The 20,266-nt window shown below is 42.5% G+C and overlaps 1 protein-coding gene across 1 annotated transcript in view; it reads left to right on the forward strand.

Annotated features, from left to right (window-relative positions):
- Positions 1-20,266, forward strand: part of KIF5C (kinesin family member 5C) — a 152,296-nt gene that overhangs the window by 80,144 nt on the left and 51,886 nt on the right. The window contains exons 11-12 of the mRNA XM_045367028.2: positions 7,443-7,591; positions 18,733-18,908. Coding sequence (XP_045222963.1) covers positions 7,443-7,591; positions 18,733-18,908 — 325 coding nt within the window. The remainder of the gene's footprint in view (positions 1-7,442; positions 7,592-18,732; positions 18,909-20,266) is intronic.

A 20,266-nucleotide genomic window follows, 5' to 3' on the forward strand; every position in this document is an offset into this window, starting at 1 on the left:
ATGAGAACATGTTACCTGTGAGAGTAGAATGAGCATTTTGGCCAAGGCAGATACTTGACTACACTTTGACATGAAAGAAAAAAAGGCTTAAATCATTCCTGTTGGGGGAGCTACTGCTGAAACACCAATAGGGTTAATTTTTGCTCTTGGAGGGAAGAAATACTGTGGGTGACATACATTTAACTAGATGCCCAGTCCTTATCCATGTCATTTCTGAATGTTTCTCAGGTGACTAGAACTTTTTAAAGGCACAAGATTTTAATTTCTCCTTCCCACCCTCCTTCCTTCCCTCACCAGAAGCCGGGAAGGTGCTTTGGAGCAGTGGTCCTTTCAGAAGAAGGCTTGGTGTTATAGATGAGAACTAGGTCTCAGAGTAAATTAGAAGGTTAGTTTTGGATTAGTTTTATGTGTCAACTTGGCTAGGCCGTAGTGCCCAGTTACTTAATCAAATGCAAATCGAGGCATTGCTGTGAAGGTACTTTGTAGATGTGCTTAGCACTTACAATCAGTTGACTTTAAGCAAAGCAGGTTACCCTCAATAATAAGGGCGAGCATCATCCACTCAGTTGAAGGCCTTAAGAGCTAAAATGCAGGTTTCACGGAGAAGACAAAATTGTGCTTCAAGATGGTAACATTAACTCCAGCCTCAGTTTCCAGCTGTCAGCCTCCCCTATGGCTTTCAAACTTGCCAGCCCCTGCAGTCATGGGAGTCAATTTCTTAAGTAAATAAAAGAGTGAGATATATAATATATATGTATGTATATATAATAAGATCTTATGTATACAATAGGATATATAATATGTTATCTATATTTATCTATCACCTGTCTCTATCTTCTATTGGTTCTGTTTCTCTGGAGAGCTCTGACTGATAGTGAAGAATGCTATACTTTCTATCCTCTCCTGCTTCCACAGTGGGAGAATCTCTGTTTCTCTCTCACACACACCATTCACGGTGCAGAATCACACATGACAGATTTATTCTATGAGCTGAAGGTGTGAGATTGTCTAGAGCTCCTTATTCAAATGCCAGCACTATCCTGAACACCTGGTGAGAGAAGGAGGATGCTGAAACAAAACATATGAAGGTACCAAGAACAAACATCTTTGTGGTTATTCCAGGGAAGCCAAAGTAATTAGAAGAAACGCCAATGGTAGGCACTCCTCATGTCTTTTAGAACTGACTGTGGCCAGGAAATATGAGTATAGGAAACCATTAGGGAAGCGGGGGGGATGAGACTCATCAGAATGCAGTGGTTCTAGGTCTTTTCCCCATTCAAGGAGGGCTTTGTTCAAGTGCCAACTTATGAGGATGCCTTCAGTGTCATCACGTATGGGTGTTTAACCTCGGTGGTGAAGATGGGTACCATGAGCAGTCTTGGAAGCTGGCCATGTGCTTCTGAACATGTAAACTGCAAATTCAGTGATGGAAAGATTGAGTGGTGCTGGGAAGGAAATAACAGAATGCTCGAGAATGGGGAGGTAGTTTCCTCTTTCCATTCTTTAGTAGAATATATCTAAGAGAATCTTTTCTGACTTAACTGTCTCTGTAGCAGTATCTAGATGGAAGATGTACTGTGGCCACTGCTCTTTGCCTGCTGGGTTTGGTCTGCCTTTTCTAAGGGTGGTTAACATTCGTAAGCTTCGAGGTCTTTAAAAAATTTGGTCCTAATTCCCTCCCTGTGGGGAGAAGAGATTTTATACCCAGGGCACGCCTAGATCATATATCATTAAAGTAGTGCTTGACTTGCTGAAGCAAGCCAAAACAAGGAAAAGATGTAAAACAGATACCCTGATAATGGCATACTCACAATTTGACTCAGTTTTAAAAGCAGGTCTTGCTGTTAGGGTGTAAATTTAGGACTGAATTAAAATTCTTTCCCAGAGTAGCCTTTGGATTCTTTCTCAGAGTAGCCTTTAGGATTTTGCTCAGCGCCTGCTATGGTTGTAACTGGTGGAATAGACATTGGTATCTGTGTACACAGTGGGGGCTCTGATTGAAAACCCTGAGAGTTTTTAGAAATGAAGAACCCACTTTTGTATTTCTTTGTGAATGATCAGGTCACTTTGGATTAATCAAATAGTATCACAGTCAGTTTGACCTTTAAAGAGGATGAGTGAGCAGTCAGTAAGTGGCTAGAATAAGGCTTCTGTGGGTCATTGGCTTGTTTCTCTATATCAAAGAGATAATGTCCCAGAACTATAAGGCTGGTTGGTATCACAATTGCTGTATAGCTTCTGCTAGACAAAAATCACAAAACCTGCCTTAAGAGCACTTCTTAATTTCTGCTGTCTTCTTGATTTTGTGTCTCCCTGTAAGCTCCTACCTGAAATTCTTTTTGAAACAAAGCTGAGCAATAAATGCACACGTGTAGGCCTGTGCTCCAGCTCCGGATCATGTTCACCGGCAGCCTCACGCCCTAGATCCAAACCACAAGACAGCAGAACACTGTGTAACCACATCGATGGCAGTTTCTTTTTCTTTTTTTACCTCTGAAATCAGTTAAAGCTAATTAAGGAAAAATGAATTTTGAATGTCCAAACAGAAAGAAGCTAGTGATCATTAGGCTCCTTCATTCTCTAAATTTGCCAAAGTTAATGGTAAAAAGAAAAAGAAATTGTAGACATTCTAAATCCTTTTACTCTTACTCTCTTGAGGGAATGAGGGACTGAGACCCTCTTTATTTCACTTTGCAAGATTGTTTTTGACATCCTAGATAGGAGAATATTTGTTCTATTAAAAAAAAACACACACGCAATAAGCCTCGGGGCACAAAAATTCAGTATCTCTCTTAGTAACTCTAGTTTATTCTGCATCTGGAAATTCTTGTGTCTGACTTGATTTCTTTCTACATCAGTTTATTTTTCTTAACTCAATTTTTATTGAATATGATATAGTAAAATGCATAAACTTAAGTGTATGACTGATTTTTTTTTTACAAATATGTATGCACATGTGACCACCACCCAGCATCTTGGAATCCTCTCTCTTGGACCCTCTCAGTCAACACCGAACTCTCAAGGGTAATTGTCACCCTAACTTCCATCAACATAGATTAGTATTGCCTGTCTTCGAACTATATAAAAGTGAAATCATGCAGTACTGTTTTGTATCTGGCTTCTTTCATGCAGCGTTTTATGTGTGAACTTCATCTACATTGTTAGGTGTAGTAGCAGTTTATTTTTCACAGTTATATAGTATTCTGTTGTATTAATATGGCTTATATGTATCCATTCTACTGTTGATGGATATTTGGATTATTTTCATTTTGGGGTGATTATAAATAAAGTTACTATGACATTGGTTGTCATGCCTTTGGGTGAATATATGTCCTCATTTCTGTTAGGTGGGAGCGGGTCATAAGGTGTGAAATATTCTACTTTAGTAGATACTACTAAAGATTTTTCCAGAACGACAGTAATAATTCACAGTCTCTCCAGCAGCAGTTGACTGTTACAGTCATTGCTCATTCTCAGCAACTGTTGGCATTATCGGTTTCAAATTTTTTAGCCATTCTGTTGGGTGTGTTAAGGTATCTCATTGTAGTTTTAATTTAGCCATTATTAGGCTAATAATGTTAAACACCTTTTTAGGAGGTGTTTTATTGGCATTTCTTTTATAAAGTGCCTGTTGCAAGTCTTTGCCCAGTTTTTTCTTATTGATTTAAAAGAGTTATTTTGGGTAAGTCCTTTGTCAGGTATATGTATTTTATATATCTTCTCCCACCTTGTAACTTGCCTTTTAACTCTCTTAATTGTGGCTTCTAATGAAGACAGGTTTTTAATTTTAATGAAGTCACATTTATTTTTTCTTTTATGTTTTATTTAAGAAATCTTTGGCCAGGCACGGTGGCTCATGCCTGCAATCCCAGCGCTTTGGGAGGCTGAGGCAGGTGGATCACCTGAGGTCAGGAGTTTGGGACCATCCTGGCCAACATGGCAAAACCCCATCACTACTAAAAATACAAAAATTAGCCAGGCATGGTGGCATGCATCTGTAATCCCAGCTACTTTGGAGGCTGAGACAGGAGAATCGCTTGAACCCGGGAGGCAGAGATTGCAGTGAGCCGAGATCGTGCCACTGCACTCCAACCTGGGCAACAGAGTGAGACTCTGTCTCAAAAAAAAAAATAAATAAATAAATAAATTTTTAAAAAAACTTTGCCTACACCAAGGTCTTGAAGATACTGTCCTATATTTTCTCTAGAAGCTTTATTGTTTTACTTTTCACATTTATGTCTGGGATCTCTCTGGAACAGAATTTTTTACATGGTATTGGGGGTGGGGGATAAAGTTCCGCTTCCCCTCAGTACCCAGTATTGAAAGGACTGCCCTTTCCACTCTTCTTTATGGGCACTTTTGTCATAAGTCAGATGACTGTCCTCTGAGTGCCTGTTTCTGGACAGTTTATTCTGTTTTTATTCCAATGTTTCTGACAATTTGATCAGTTTTACTTTATAAGAAAGTGTTGGTATTCAATCCTCTGACTTTGATCTTCAGAACTGACCTTGCTATTCTTGTTTTTGTTTTTCATTTCTATTATAAATTTCAGAGTCAGCTAGCCAATTTGTATAACACATACAGAAGCCCCTGAGGGTTTTCTTGGGGGAAGGTGGGGATTACTTAATTCTCTAGAACAATTTTAGGAGAATTAACATCTTTCTTTCTCAGTGTAAGCTGATTTTTTCATATTCTACCTTTAGTGGATGTAAAAGCCCCGCTTGCCCCATTTGGGCTGAATGAAGTCTCGGGCTCCAGCGTGAGCCACGGATTCCCACTGTTATTTGAGTTCCAAAGGGAAGTTGGGTTGCGCATCTTTTTTTTTTTTTTTTTTTTTTTTTTTTTTGAGACAGAGTCTCCCTCTGTCGCCCAGGCTGGAGTGCAGTGGCCGGATCTCGGCTCACTGCAAGCTCCGCCTCCCGGGTTCACGCCATTCTCCTGCCTCAGCCTCCCGAGTAGCTGGGACTACAGGCGCCCGCCACCTCGCCCGGCTAGTTTTTTTGGTAGTTTTTTAGTAGAGACGGGGTTTCACCGTGTTAGCCAGGATAGTCTCGATCTCCTCAGCTCGTGATCCGCCCGTCTCGGCCTCCCAAAGTGCTGGGATTACAGGCTTGAGCCACCGCGCCCGGCCTGGGTTGCGCATCTTTAGCGACTCCTCTGGATCTTTTCTGTGCCATCTCTGCCCTGCTCTGTGACTTAGGAGGGTGACTGGTTTGGGCTCATGCAATGGGCTCCTTTTCCTCTGGCTTCCAGTTATGTTAAGGCAGGCAATCAGAAGGAGAGAAGAGCGTGAGGTTCAGGTATTTATTTCCTGGCTTCCTCCCTGCCAGATCATTTTGGGTTAGCTGTGTCCCTACCAATGGCAGTTACAATTCATACCTACCAGGCAATCTTTTCCTTCTAGCCTTCTCTCTCTGGCTCCCCTTCAGCTTAAGGGTAGTAATGGCTCCCCCAAACCTAATGTGGGTACCACATTAACCCTCGTTATTTCCCAACACCTTTCCAAACCTTTGTTAAGCACTCTCCAAATCATGCAGTTCACGCAGGTCATCTGTTTCCTGCCAGGACCCTGATTACTACAGAAGTGGCGATTTTCTAGGCAATATTAAAAGGTACTTTGAGAATGAGGACCAGTTACACCAATGGTGATAACCTTGCTGAGTCTGCTTACAAAATGTGTCTCTGGCTAAACCTGCCTGAGTACAGCATAGAGGCTTTAGCTTTCTCTTTCTGGTATCGTGTTAAAGTATCAAGGGACTCTTTATGATTTAAAAAGTAAGATTAGTAGCCTTGAAGTGTGCCCTTAAGTGTCCATAAGCATTTTAGCCATGAGTTATTTTTCACTTTTTGCCTTACTAAGTTGATAATAGATGCTTGTGGTGTTTGTGCTTGCGTCTGAGAAATATCCACAGCACTGCCTGAGGATGTCAGTAGGAGAGGTGAGAGTGTCAAACAGGAACAGACTTTATGACTTTAAAGTAATAATAAAATTGCTGCTATTTGAAAAATTAGGCTCGAAGCACTTCTAGGGACCTCAGCCTCAAGCTGCAGTGAACAAGAGAGAGTTATTCTAATTCTTAAATGGAGTCTTACATTGAAGTTGTTGAACTCCTCTTTTGACAGTTGGGTTATTTAGTTGTCTGCTTTAGCAATGAATTTTTGGAATGACATCTGTAGTGCTGGTGAGGACTGCTGAATTTCTTGCACTGAAATAGAAATCAGGATGTCATTTGCTGACAACGGTAATTAACCCGAATCACAAATCAGATTGTGCTGGCAAATATGACGGTGTAATAACTGCTAGAGGTTCAAAATGAAAAAGTCAATAGCAAATAAAACAGGATATCACATAGTTTTTAATGAAGCTTTAGCTTCTTAAAAAGCGAGCCTAAGTGGAGTTCCCTTTTCAATTGGACAAGGCTACTTAGGTGTTCGTTTCTGTGCATGCCGAGGTGAGTTGTGGCTTTTGTTTTTGGTATCACCTGGTGCAGCTACTGATTTGCTGTCTACAGTAGCCCCTTTGGTTTACTCTCCAGGTAGCATCCCTGTGGCATCACAACCCCCCAGGCCATGTGCCCCAGGAGACCGCATCATCTCCTGTACTAGAAGTGGCAAAATGGTGGCCATTAGGCATGTTTGTTTGTCCCACATATTACTTTTATAAATAGTTTAAAACTGGGAGACACAAATTAAAGAAAAAACAGTTTCTGATTTTTCTTGGAAAATGGGATGATCTGAATACTGTGGGGCCTCCTCACCACATGGTGATGATGGGCTGTGATGGGGGGGTGGGGCGCATGCTCAGCAGGGAGCCATGGTGTCACCTGGCTGCAGGACCCACCTGACCTACGAGGCATGTGTTGATGTGTTAAATACATCAGGGGTGGTTCTGGGTACCACAGGTGAGGAAGAGAAATAATTGATTCTATTATTTCTGTCTGTGTATCATTGGTATAAGAAACTCCAAGCTCCAAGAGGCCAGAGACCTTGTCCATCTGTCTTGGTATACCCCAAATTCATAAATGTTAATTGAACTGAAAAGAACCTCAACTTAGGAAGGTAAATCTGGTGATGGTATTCAGGGGGCTTAAAGGAGGGTACTGAACATTTGAAAAAGACTATAACCATAAGGATGGCTGAGGACACAGACTAAGACAGTAGCAGAGGGAAGAGGGAAAGAGGAAACCCTGAGACAATTCAAATAAACGTTCATTAGATTTAGAGACCGATAGGATGTGAAGGAGAAAAGGAAAGGATGATCTTGAAGCCTCAAGGGGTAGTGGTGCCATTAGTCCAGTTAGGAGGATGGTTGGTGAAAGCCACAGGATCCTTTCTGCTTCCCTATCTCCAGTCTTTTGACATGAGGAATCTCGGGCTTAATCATACTGATTTAGCTAATGCTAATAATGAGCTGAATTGTCCCCTTATGTTTTTAATCCCAGAGCTAAGACCATCAAGAATACAGTCTCTGTGAACCTAGAACTGACAGCAGAAGAATGGAAGAAGAAATATGAAAAAGAAAAAGAGAAAAACAAGACTTTGAAGAATGTTATCCAGCATCTGGAGATGGAGCTGAACAGGTGGAGGAATGGTAAGGAAAAGTAAAGAGGAAGAGTGAGGCATGAGTGTGTGCTTTTTATTTTTATTTTTTTTTTGAGACGGAGTCTTGCTGTGTCACTCAGGCTGGAGTGCAGTGGTGTGATCTCGGCTCACTGCAACCTCTGCCTCCAGGATTCAAACCATTCTCCTACCTCAGCCTCCCGAGTAGCTGGGATTACAGGCACGAACCACCACACCCGGCTAATTTTTGTAATTTTTTTTTTTTAGTACAGATGAGGTTTTACCATGTTAGTCAGGCTGGTCTTGAACTCCTGACCTCAAGTGATCCACCCACCTCGGCCTCCCAAAGTGCTGGGATTATAGACGTGAGCCAACATGCGTGGCCGAGTATGTGCTTTCTTCTTCTTGTGACTGTTGGCATCCTGGGAGGCACTTGGGAAAGCTGGGACAATGGTACAGCTTGATTCCTCCTGGCAACAACCTGTATGAACAAGCAGAGATTTTCTTAGTCCCTAACACAGGCACCATCCCCATCCCATCACTTGGCTAGCATGCATTGTTAGTGTGGACCAGTGATTATCTGCAAGACTGCCTTAATCTGCTTCCAGTGAGATGCCCTCTATCCAATATTGTAATAACTTGCTGGTACCCCTATTTGTAGGTTAGAGGAAAGTGCCTGAGACTTAGTGGCTCAGACTGCTTTTGACTTAAATGAAAAATGTCATTCTCTCCTATGTGAGTTTTATCACTGGTTTGGGGTTAAAAGTCTACCTCTGGCAAATACTTGCATTTTTTGACCGAACTCATCTTCATGCCAGAAATATAGGGCTCTTGAAGGAGCCCTGTGCTAAAATGGAGTCTTAAAGGCTTGGTTCGTGACTCGTTTTCCTTCTTCCCCAAAACATTCTCTTTGGTTTGTTCTACAGGGAGAAAATATCTCAGAGAGCTGACATGCAGTGGGTGGGTGGGTTGTGGGTGAGGTGTTAAGAGGGGTTTCCAGATCTAAGTGCAGACAGATTATTTTAGTGATTTTAGCATTGTGACGTAGGTTAGAAGGTAGAAGGCTTTTTAATTTTTTTTTTCTTTTTAACTAAAATAAGGCAGGTTGGTGTGTGTGTAGGGGAATGGCGGATAGTTGGAAGTGGTTCTTCAGGTCCTCTGCTGCTGTACTCAGTACTTTAGGTGCTGCAGCAGTACCTCAGCTTTGGGTAAGTGTAGGAGCCCGGGGGCTGTTGGGCAGGATCTGGAGGTAACACTGACTGTTGGTAACTGCAGCAGATTGTCTTGTGATTACATGTTTGCCACTGCTTTTTGCTAGTAAGGGTGAGGTGTCAATGAGCTATTGTTTAATAGAAAAACAATTACGTGGCAAACGAGAATTCAAGACAGGTTTCAAAAATGACCTAGTAGCCTAAATAACATGATTCTTTTACTTTTGAAAGATTTTCTAGCAGCACACGTGTTTGGAAAGCTGCTAGAATAATTGAATAATTCAGCACCTGAGGCTGGTGGATGATTCCTTGCAATTTGGCAGGAATGGGAGAGTCGGGAGCAGTAGTTGGCAAGGTGGGGAGTAGCCATATGAAGTTTTATTTCGGGAATCCTCCAGGTCAGTTCTCTGTTGGGTGACCAGGACATTTAGTAAAGCCTTTTGGTAAAGGATTGGAGGTGCTGGCTTTAGAAACATTACAGGGTGGACAATGAACCTTTTTTCTCCCATCCTTTTCCATCTCTTGCCGAACTTTAACCTTGAAGTTCTCTATCCCTCATCAAATGCCATCCTCTGGGATCTGCCCACTGCCCTGTTTGCCTGACTCACCGTCATGCCTAGCATCTTTTGGGCACTCAGTCCTGTTTTTGGCCTCTTTACTTAACCGTCAATCTTCAAACACCTTGCAAATCTCCTTAGAAATGTACCGTTTTCTCCCAGCTCTTTGGGAGGCCAAGGCGGGCAGATCAACTAGGTCGGGAGTTTGAGACCAACCTGGCCAACATGGAGAAACCCTGTCTCTACTAAAAAATACAAAATTAGCCAGGCATGGTGGCAGATGCCTGTAATCCCAGCTACTTGGGAGGCTGAGGCAGGAAAATCGCTTGAACCCCAAAGGCGGAGGTTGCAGTGAGCCGAGATCATGCCATTGTACTCCAGCCTGGGCAAAAAGAGCAAAACTCCATCTCAAAAGAAAAAAAAGAAATGTGCTGTTTTTGGTGCCCTCTTGGATGAGATCCTACACGAGCCCTTAAGTTACATAATTTGGGAAAAATAATGTATGATGATATACTCTGGCACAGAGTAGACCTCCAATAAATGTATGTGAAGCAAACATATGCTTAATGCAGGTGCTGGAGATTAAAGGGTGGGCAGTCAGATGTGGTCTCTGCCCTCAGGACGGTCTGAGCTGGGAGGGAGGTAAATGCCAGTTCTCACCAATAAATGTATGATGGTCGTCCATGCTGCATACCAAGAACGGAAAGCACAGGTGTCAAGAGTTATACAACAGGGCGCCCTGACCTTGACTGAGAAGCCAGTGAAGAACGGTTCCTTGAGTATGCAATATGGAGATTAGTATCTGAGAGAAGCAGCAGTTAGCCGGGCAAAATAGGGGACATGAGGTGAGGTGGGGGCTCCGAGAATGGAGGACATAGGCCAGCGGGGAGCAGTGGCCTGAGATGGGCTGGAGGAATAGGCAGAGCTCTCCCGTGTTCAGGATTTTGGTCAAGGGTGTTAAGCTGCAGGTCATACCTTCGAATTTTTGAAGATCCATCGGCTGTATTGGAGAGTGGACTGCAGGTCAGAGAGGAGGGCTGGGAGCTGGGGTGGTCTTCCAGGGATGAGGTGATGGTATTGAAGTGAGAGGGCAGTAGGAAGGGAGAGAAATGGATGAACCTGGGAGGTATTTAGGAGGAGAAATTAGCTGGGTGTGGTGAGGAGTTGGCTATGGGAGAGGGACGTTTCAATAACAGCGGTGAGTTTTCCGGCTTGCCGAGTTGGATGGAGGGTGAGACCATTCTCTAAGACTGGGGATGCTGGAGGAGAACCAGGGGTGAGGGAGGAGCGAGTTTTGGGTTCCCGTGAAACATTCAGGGGAACATTATTCAGATAAGAAGTTAGGTCTGAGGGTCTGGAGCTCAGAGGATCTGCTTGAGTTGGAGTCATCAATCTTTTGGTAGTAATTGAAGGCATAGGTAGGCGTGAGGGCCCTTTGGACTACAGAGAAAGAAGAGAAGACAGAGAGAGTCTGAGAGGCTCCCAACACCCCCATTGCCACGTCACCACTGGTTGTGATGGGAGAAGGGAATTGGGGGGATTCCACAGAGCTCTCCTTTCCTCCCCAACTAACATTTGTATTTAAAGGTGATTTTTTTGGGGGCAAAATTCTTAAATGTAGAGAACTGACTCTAGTGATGTAAGTTTCAGGCGAGAAGGAGAGTAGTGAGGGGCAGTGAGGAGGTGGGGAGAGGTCCTTTGTCCCATGGAGGGGGCAGATCTACCTCAAAGAGTAACTCTGCAACAGACCAGGCAAGGCTTTTTGTTATGTTCTGAGTCTGGGCATTTAGTCCTCAAGTAGCCAATATGACCATGAATGACAGGCCCAAAAATATCCCCAAGTGGATCAGTCTCTGGTAAAGCTGCGATCTGAACAGAGTGGGCCTGACTCTAAAGTTCATTCTCTTTCTATTGTCTGCACAGCCTGCTCATCAAGCTGATTTGTGTGCAGGGCCAAGTAGATGGGTGTAATAAATATCATGCCAAAAAAAAAAGGGGGCACTGGAAGCCCTTCCATAGTGTCCCCACATGTCCTAATTCTTCAGAGCAGAAGATAATGAGGGCATGGCTGGTGTGTGTAAACGTGAGAGCTGGGCTTTTGAGATGTGGAGTAAAAAAGCATCAGTGCCCTTCACTAAAACCAGAGCAGCAGGATATTGCCAACTTTCCTTTGAAACTCAACACACACATTGGTTCTAAACTTGTAGGAGGTGGCTACTTAGTTCCCCTCAACATTTCCTGGGTATTGATATTTCCACATTGCGGTCTCAACGAGTTAAAGAGGCCTTGTCAATAGTGTGCACTCTCCCCGGGAGAAAGATTTCTTTCTTTGCATGGTATTTATAATTTAAGACTTTGGCTGCTATACTTCAGCTGCTGGAGAGCAAGGAAGGAGTGTGTGTAGCCGAGTGTGTGTGCATGTGTGTGTGTGTGCATGTGCATGCGCATGCTTGTGCTTTTTCCTACTTGCTGTTACATAGAATGAAGTAGCAATACAAAGGAGTAGGAAATCAACTACAGATCAGGTGCAGGCAGATAATGGAGATAAGTGAAAATAGATAAGTTTGATGCAGTTGGCAGTGATGGTACTGTGCCACAGGACAGGGCATGCCCTGCCCTAAATCATTCAAAATTGGTGAAATACTACATTGTCTATTACATGCCTAGGGGTTGGTCTCACCCTCCCCCACACCTCCACCTGTACCAATTTTCAACCCTTTGTAGCTCGATGGGTGCTATAGATTGAATGTTTTGTGTCTACCCAAATTCATATGTTGAAATCTTAACCTCTAAGGTGGTGAGAGTAGGAGGTGGGGCCTCTAGGAGGTGATAGGGTTCTGAGGATGGACCCTCAATAATGGGATTAGTGTCCTGTGAGTTCTGAGAGAGCTTCCTTCCCTCTGGTCTCCACTATGTAAGACTATAATGAGATGCCATCTGCAAACCCAGAAGAGGGCCCTCACCAGGAGGGCCCAACCATGCTGGCACTCTGATCTTGGACTTCTAGCCTCCAGAACTGTAAGAAATAAATTCTGTATAAGCCACCCAGTCTATGGTACTTTTCTTATAGCAGCTGCAGCTAAGACAGGGGCCACTTCAGAATGTAGGCCGAGCAGTTTTCTCCTCTGGGCACTGTTGAACCTTGATTCTCAGAAGAAGGCCTGTGACTCATATCACATACACTACACTAAGCTTTAATTCCTTTCTGACATTACCATGGAGGCAGGATAACTCCGGGCTTGTGCATGGGGCTAAGGAGAGCCACCCACTGGCCTGGTTCCGTTCCCCAGGGTGCTAGTTAGGATCCTTGGGTTGCAAGCGACAGGAATTGACACTGCCTGGCTAAAGCCAAAAGAGAATGCGTTAGAAGGACACGAATGATTCGCAGACTCCAAAGGATAGCAGAGGCAACAGGCTCCGACAAGTGTAGGCTGGGGCTGCTTCAGGGATGCAGGCAGCAGGCAGCAGAGACAGGCAGGTCTCTTAAGTGGCCGCACCTGGAATTAACGCTTTTTCCCTTCTCTATGTGATTATGTTGGAGAAGCAGAGGCCCAGGATAGAAGTGGGAATACTGTGCTTGCTGGTGTGCCTTGGCTGGGGAAGAGCAGGGCACTTTGATCAATTGTCTGATGAAGACTGCACACAGTTGAGGGGGCTAATTCCTTAAAAGGAAGTTGAGCTGCTATTTTGTAAGAATGGGTGTCGAGTGGCTGAAAAGCAACAAATGTTCACTACAATCTACTAGTGACATCTTGTGGGCCGTAATCAATGGCTGGTCTTTCTTCGAATCTGGAGGCTCTGTTGGCTCTTTAGCCTCACAGAGATTCGTTCAGCCTGCTTGCTTAAGGAACAGATAGATGGAGTGGGGCAGTTGCCAGAAAATGGAATTTTTTTTGAAAGCTCTATTGCTTTGTTGCTCATATGTGCGGAAAAGACTCGAACAATCCTATATATGGAGATAGAGTTAGATAGTTGGATTCAGAGTGAATTACAGCTCCAGCTCATGTTAACCTCCTCCCAATCCATCAAGAAAACTCTTGACAGGAGGACGGGGAGGGAGGGGTGAAGGCTGCGTGCACAGCTCCCTGTTGCTGCCAGGTCAGTCTTCACACGTGCTCTCTTCTGATACTTTGAATTTTACACTTGAAAAATAATTTTTTACAGGGATTTAAGTCAGAAAAAGGAGGACCTGAAAATCCAGGTGTCAGGAGAACAGGGAAATGACTGGCAAATTGGTGTATCTGCAGATTCACTTCTCTTGTATAATTGCCTGTAAGATTAAAAAACAGTGGATGTAGATTTACCTTATCTGCTGAAGTCATGTGAAGAAATAATTTCATCACAGACTGAGGAAGTGTGGAAAAATCGGCAGTCTCTAACGCAGATTTGTTCATCCAGCTCAAAACCCATGAGGCCAGCAGGCATGGTTCAGTAACTAGCTAAATCTGTAGCCTCTAGTCTGATTTGGGGCTTTGTGGAACTTTGGGACTGCCACAATTGGAACACAGTTTGCTTTTTTAGCATTAAATTTTCGAAGATGCTGGCCCCCTTCTCAGATCCATGATTATAATGGACTCTCAGAAATTAACATTTCATTGGAAAGATCTAATTTACTAGGCCCTCTGCTTGCTTTTGAGAACACAACCAAACCCTGTAATAGAAATACCTTAGTCTGTCCACTAAGAGAATGTTGTGGCCTGTTCAGGAGGTCATGAATGTAAGGAGGATGCAGAGTCCCAGGTGACCAGTTTATTAGAAAATCGCTCTGGGAGGGATTAGAGGATGTTTTAAGCTGCTTACAGTATTTTTAGGAATGAGGGTGAAAGATGCTATTTGCATGCAAAATAATCTCATCAAGGAATTTTTTTTTTTTTAACATCACATTTATATAATGACATCTTGTAGCCAGCTGCTCTCACCCATCTGGCAACTTAAAGATTTCCTTTTAGTTTCTTTGATATAGAAATTACCTACCATTAGGTCTGCCACTGGGCCTATTTAATTGGTATTAAAAGAAAGCATCTCGTTTGCCAGATCTGCTGTGGTTTCTGGCGGAAGCTGTGAGTGACCAGCAAATCTGCTCCAGAGTTACTGAGAGAATGCAATTACCTTTCTGTGTTCTCCTGAGGCTTTAGGAACTCAACTTATGAAAAGGATAACTAGCTTGTTGCTATTTCATGTGTGAAATTTTAATGAATTATTGGCAGTCTAATGGTTTTCTTTCTTTAAAAAAAACCCCAAAAACCTATTTTAGAAATTTTAATAGCCCTAATGAGAATTTTTGATTAGTGTGTCATTCTCATCTGTTGCCGTTGATGGATTTCTGTTTTTTGTAGAGATGTTATTTACGCCCTCTGGGAGTTTTTATTTTATAATTAGAATGCTCTGTAAGCCTTACAGGTATGCTTCAGTGAATGCTCCTATGTAAACACAAATCTTTTTAGTCCTTAAAGGTAATTATATCTGACAATGGTAAATGCCAGGATGCTTATTTAAAGAAGGGGAAGGTTTCCAGTGTGTGTGTGGGGGGAGGCCTTTCAGATGCTTTACAATATTATGAGCTCTTTTCCTATAGACAGCAGGTATAAGCCTCAGGGGCTAAACTAAGAGAAATCTGCTTTTAATGCAAAGAGGGAGACTAAAAATAGATGCTAATCTTCCTTTGGTGGTCTTTTTCTCCTTCTCCCACCATCAGAGTTCAGGGCATTGTTTCTCTACAGTCTGTTTGCTGCTGTCTTCCTTGTTCGAATCAGTTATTCCATAATCACCATGTGGGGGCTTCTCCAGGGACTCGGTCCACTGCAGTGCAGGGAATATTCTCCATTAGCGTGGTGAGATTGCCATGGAGACAGATAAGCTGGTGTCAGGTCTTGCCTAGTGTTGGGGATTTACAGTCCCCGGACGTGTTTGTGAGCCGGACAGTGTAGTTACCAGGACGCTTCTGGAAGTCATTTTCTCAGCCCTTTGAAGGGCAGTGGTGTTGGAAAACCGGCTCTTGGCTCCTCTCTGGGCAGGAGATGTGCTGCTTTAGTTACTGCGTGTTGTGGCTTTGTTCTTCTCCGTTGAAATGGCTGCTGTAAAAAATAATCCTGACGGCCTGACCTTTAGAATATAAACTGAAAAGAACTGGTTGTTTAGATGTAGCTTTGTAGGAGACATGTTAATGCTTTGATTGAGAGAATTGTTCAAGAGAAACCACAAAGTCTGCTGTAGGTTTCAAATACTGTTTTAATAATAATAAAAATAAACCTGAAAGGGACTTGCATGGCTATACCATGTTTTATTTTTGGAACTGAGCTCCAGCCACAAAGTTATTGTGAAGATCTCAGAAACACAAATCACAGAATAAGTAAAAATAGTAATTTATGTGCCAAGCCTACAAAGTTGCAAATTTGTCAGGGAGAGGAGGGGATAAGAGATGGACTTTAAACAATATTGCCTTTTGTGCTTTTTACATATGCTATCTTCATTTATCTTTAGAACAACCCTGTGATAAAGGCATTGTTATTTCCTCTCCTTTACAGAAAGTAAACCAAGAGAGGAAGCAGGAGATGGGCTTGTGATTAATGAGACCTGTTTAAAGGTACAATGTGGCTTTAGCGTCCTGCCATAGCACTGGAGATGACGGAGTCTCTTGACTACTTTCACAGTGCCTTGTAGCAGCATTGGCTAGCTTGCTGGATTTCTGCCTTCTGGAACAACCCTTCCACTTGGTGATGCTATAATTCCTTAATGGGAGAAGAGGGCAGCTTTAGGGGAAGTCAGGCCTGTGACTTTGGTTAGAACAGGTCACTTGCTGCTAAGGTTATAGAAGTCTATCCCCAGCCCCTGCCCACTCAGCTGAATCAAAACACACACTGGGCAGCTCCTTAGCTCACCCTAGCCTCATGATACCGTTGCCTCTTTGGCCATTTGAAACCAAAGAACACAGGGAATATGTCTCTTCCAGATGTTTTTGTATCTTACCTCTTTACTTGGAGTGAGTTGGCCTGTGGATAATGTGACCATGTTCTGGTTGGTGTCTGGTCTAGTACAGCTAAGAATTTCATCTTTGTCATGCCTAAGCTGGAAGATTAAATTCATACTGTATTGGATTGCCCTGTTCCCAAATTTTAGAAGCTAGAGCTCAAAAATTAGAGATACTGTCACAATCCAAGAAGAGGAAGGATATTTACCAAAGTGTTAGTGGTGAATTTCTCTGGGGAAGGAACAGAATTAGAAGGGAGGGGTGAAGGAGGACTTTCAAGTTTTAGTTGTATATTCCACATTGCTTGAGTTGTTTATGTTAAGAATGTATCCTGAATTATTTGTGTGGTTAGAATATCTATCTATCTGTCTATCTATCTATCTATCTATCTATCTATCTATCTATCTATCTATCTCCGTCTATCTATCTATCTCTATCTAATATGTTTAAGAAAAAAAAAAAAAACACGATACTGCTTTTATAGCCCATGGATTTAGCAGACTGTAGAGAATATAGATCCTTTAATTGGATGAAATCCAGTCTGCGCACTAAGGTTGTTGATGGATATTTTAAGCCAGGAATTGGAACTGAATGAAATATTGATTTGGTTCAGGTTCAGTTCAAAGGCTACTCTGATATTCTGGTTTTGTTTCAGGTCAATAATTTTAGAAAAAAGGCTTAAGTATAGCACAGTCTTGTTGGAAAAGGAAAAAGGGTTGGCTCAATTTTATATTCAGCAAAGTAATAGTTTATTCTACGTTTTGCTTCAAGTTGCTGCTTCAAATGGAACTGTGATACAAAAGTGAAAACATTGGGTGTTAATTTTACTTGACACGGAGGCCCCATGTCGTATTTTGTGGTTATTCAGTGAGATAATGGAGTCATAAGCAGCAGAACTAAACTATGACAGTGTTTTGTTTATATTGAGATAAATGTGTACAGCGTTCAGGTGGGTTCCTTGAAGCATGATATATATTGTTAATGAAGCCACAGATTGAGATCTCAGTTACTCTATTATTTATTTATTTATTTTTTGAGACAAGGTCTCGCTCTTGGTGCCCAGGCTGGAGTGCAATGGCACTATCGCGGCTCACTGCAACCTTCGCCTCTCGGGTTCAAGCGATTCTTGTTCCTCAGCCTCCCAAATAGCTAGGATTACAGGTGTGCACCACCACGCCCAGCTAATTTTTGTATTTTTGTACAAATACTGAATTTTCTATTTTTACTAGAGATGGTATTTCGCCATGTTGGCCAGGCTGGTCTTGAATTCTGGCCTCAAGTTTTCTGCCCGTCTTGGCCTGAGCCACTGTGCCCTGCCTTCTGTCATTTATTTTTGAAAAACTCTCTGACTCAACGCAGTTTTCCTGGGGAATTTTTACAAAATGGATTTTGTGGGCTGAGAACTGGGGTGAGGCTTGGAATACTGCAGACACTCTGACTACTGACTGCAGCAAGATGATGGTAAACATTGTGATGGTGTTGATGGTAAACATTGTGATGGAAAAGTATGTTGGGTTTGGTTTTGCTTTCCAGGAAGATATTTGGGAGACTCAGTGGGGCCAGTAGTTTTCTTAGAATCCTTTTTATGCACTTTATGTCTTTGATGTTCTTGTTGGAGATAGCCACTGGCCAGCTTGTGAGCTGTACCTTTTCCATCAGTTTGATTGTCAAATTTGGCAATTCTTCCTTCGAAGGCCCCAACAAATGCTACTCTGCAGACTGAGAAGTCGTAGGTAGGATCTCTGCAAGATAGTCTAGATTGGCTGCATTTCTTTCCTAAGACTACCTGATATCACAGTAGATTATTCTATTTGAACTTTCCAGCAGAGCCAATTAATTCTGGCTTCTGGGGGAGACAGTGGTATTGAAATGTGAGCTTTTGCAGCGCTAGTCTTGGATCCAGGGCTACCCTGTCTTCTGACCTCAGATTCAGAGATTCTTGAATTCAGAGGATTTGAGCCTTACAGTGTTCTATCGAACAATGCCAGTGTGTTTCTTTACTTGGCTGTTTCCATTAATGAAACAGTGACATAATTAATTCATAATTAGGATGCCTTAGAGGTCTGTTTCCTTTTTAATCAATCACTAGAGAGAATATGACTCTAGTAAAGCCCCAGGATATTCCTCAACTAAAGCAAAATGAATGTAAAGAATTCAGGCATCTCTGCATGTTGGAGTAGCTTGGAACCGGTTTACTTCAGGGATGCATCTTGAGAGGGGAGATTTTACACAGTTCTCTTTTTTCTTAGACTTGTTTTGGCCAATTCACTAAGACCTTTCTTATCAAATAGAAAGAACACAAACTGTAACCACACAACAACCCTTTATTGTGTCCTCTGTGTATTTTTCACCAGGACTGGTTATTTTTAGTACTCTTCCTGGAGGGTTTCATACTCAATTTCTTTAATCCCCAACTCTGCTCGGCTATGTTTTGCAGGAGAAGCTGTGCCTGAGGATGAACAGATCAGTGCCAAGGACCAGAAGAACCTGGAGCCTTGTGATAACACCCCCATCATAGACAATATTGCTCCTGTTGTTGCTGGCATCTCTACAGAGGAGAAAGAGAAGTATGATGAAGAGATCTCCAGTCTCTACAGACAACTGGATGACAAGGTCTGTGGCCAGAGATTTATAGTTCTTACTCCGCTACAAAGATGAAAGAGGGCGGTCCCAGCTCCCCGTGGAGCTGATGTAGGGCTACAGCCCGATCTTTATGTCTGGTTTTCTAATACCTACCCTAGCACTTTAATGGTGCAGACTCAGGGAGCTTGATTCATGTGGATTGGAAATGTTAAAGGGAACTTGACTGAAAGAGCAGTGTGTTGGCCTAGACAGACAGGCAGTTGTTACTTAGAGTCTTGTCTTCTAGAGATTGGACTGGGCTGATTACTGCATGAAAGGTGGGGTGTGTGAGTGTCTGTGATCTTTAAGTCTCCTTTCCTTTCTTCTCTTCACCTCTTGGAAACTCCAGCAGTAGCCTCAGCTAGGGGCAAGGGTGGTGACTCCCAAAATTCAAGCATGTACTTTAATCATATAGCTATAAGGCTCTGGGATGAGAAACAGATAGTAGTGTGGTCTGATGGCTTTACCTAATTGGTGAAGCTCTTTTCACGGGTATATTCTTGAATGAAGTAGTTTGAACATGCTAATTAGGGATGTCCAATTTTATGACAAGCTTTTGGGACTCAAATAGTCATGTAAATGCACAAGTTGGCATAGAGGAAAAGAGGCGTTGGAGAACACTGGGAGAACCAATTAAAGGTTGGGTTAGGAATCCCAGAAGCATAAGAATTAAATTGATGTTTTATATGATCTTGGCATGTTGCCCTTGGAATATTCTAAATCCTTTCAGTTCACTTCATTTCATCAAGGTTGCTGATATTTTTAGTCTAATTTAATCTTTTCTATTGTGGTTCATCTCAGAGTGCTTAGGGACACCTCTGGCTTGTGTGAAACAGCTTTGTTATGTTAACATTGCCATTAATCTTACAGGCCTCTCTCTTTGGGGTAAAGCTCAGAGTCTGGTATAACCTTTGCAAGCCGAATGTGACTGGTTGCCTTAAGGAAGGTAGTTCTGCTTGTTTATGATTCCAAGAGCTTGCACTATAACCACAGCGTTATTCTGGGGTCATCCTACCCTTCTGAAAACACATTTAATAAAATATTCACACCCATGAGATGGGTTACTTGCCCTTTAGGCTCCAAGCATACCGTTATCTTCCATTTCTGTCTATGTATTTTATGCAAAGCTTCAAACAAAGAGAAAAAATAGATCAATAGTAAGTTAACAGTATATGCAATTTCTTGATTTCTCCAAGGAATTGCTATTGTTTAAACAGTAAAGAACATTAGACCATATGCATTTTTTTCTCATTTTAGAACTGATGGGCTCATTTTTAGTAATCGCAGAGAATCCTGGGTGAGAGGGTGAGAAGCTGTTTCTGTGCTCAGTTCTCTATGAATAGACGCCT

Source organism: Macaca fascicularis, chromosome 12 (genome assembly GCF_037993035.2).
Source record: "Macaca fascicularis isolate 582-1 chromosome 12, T2T-MFA8v1.1".
Lineage (NCBI taxonomy): Eukaryota > Metazoa > Chordata > Mammalia > Primates > Cercopithecidae > Macaca > Macaca fascicularis.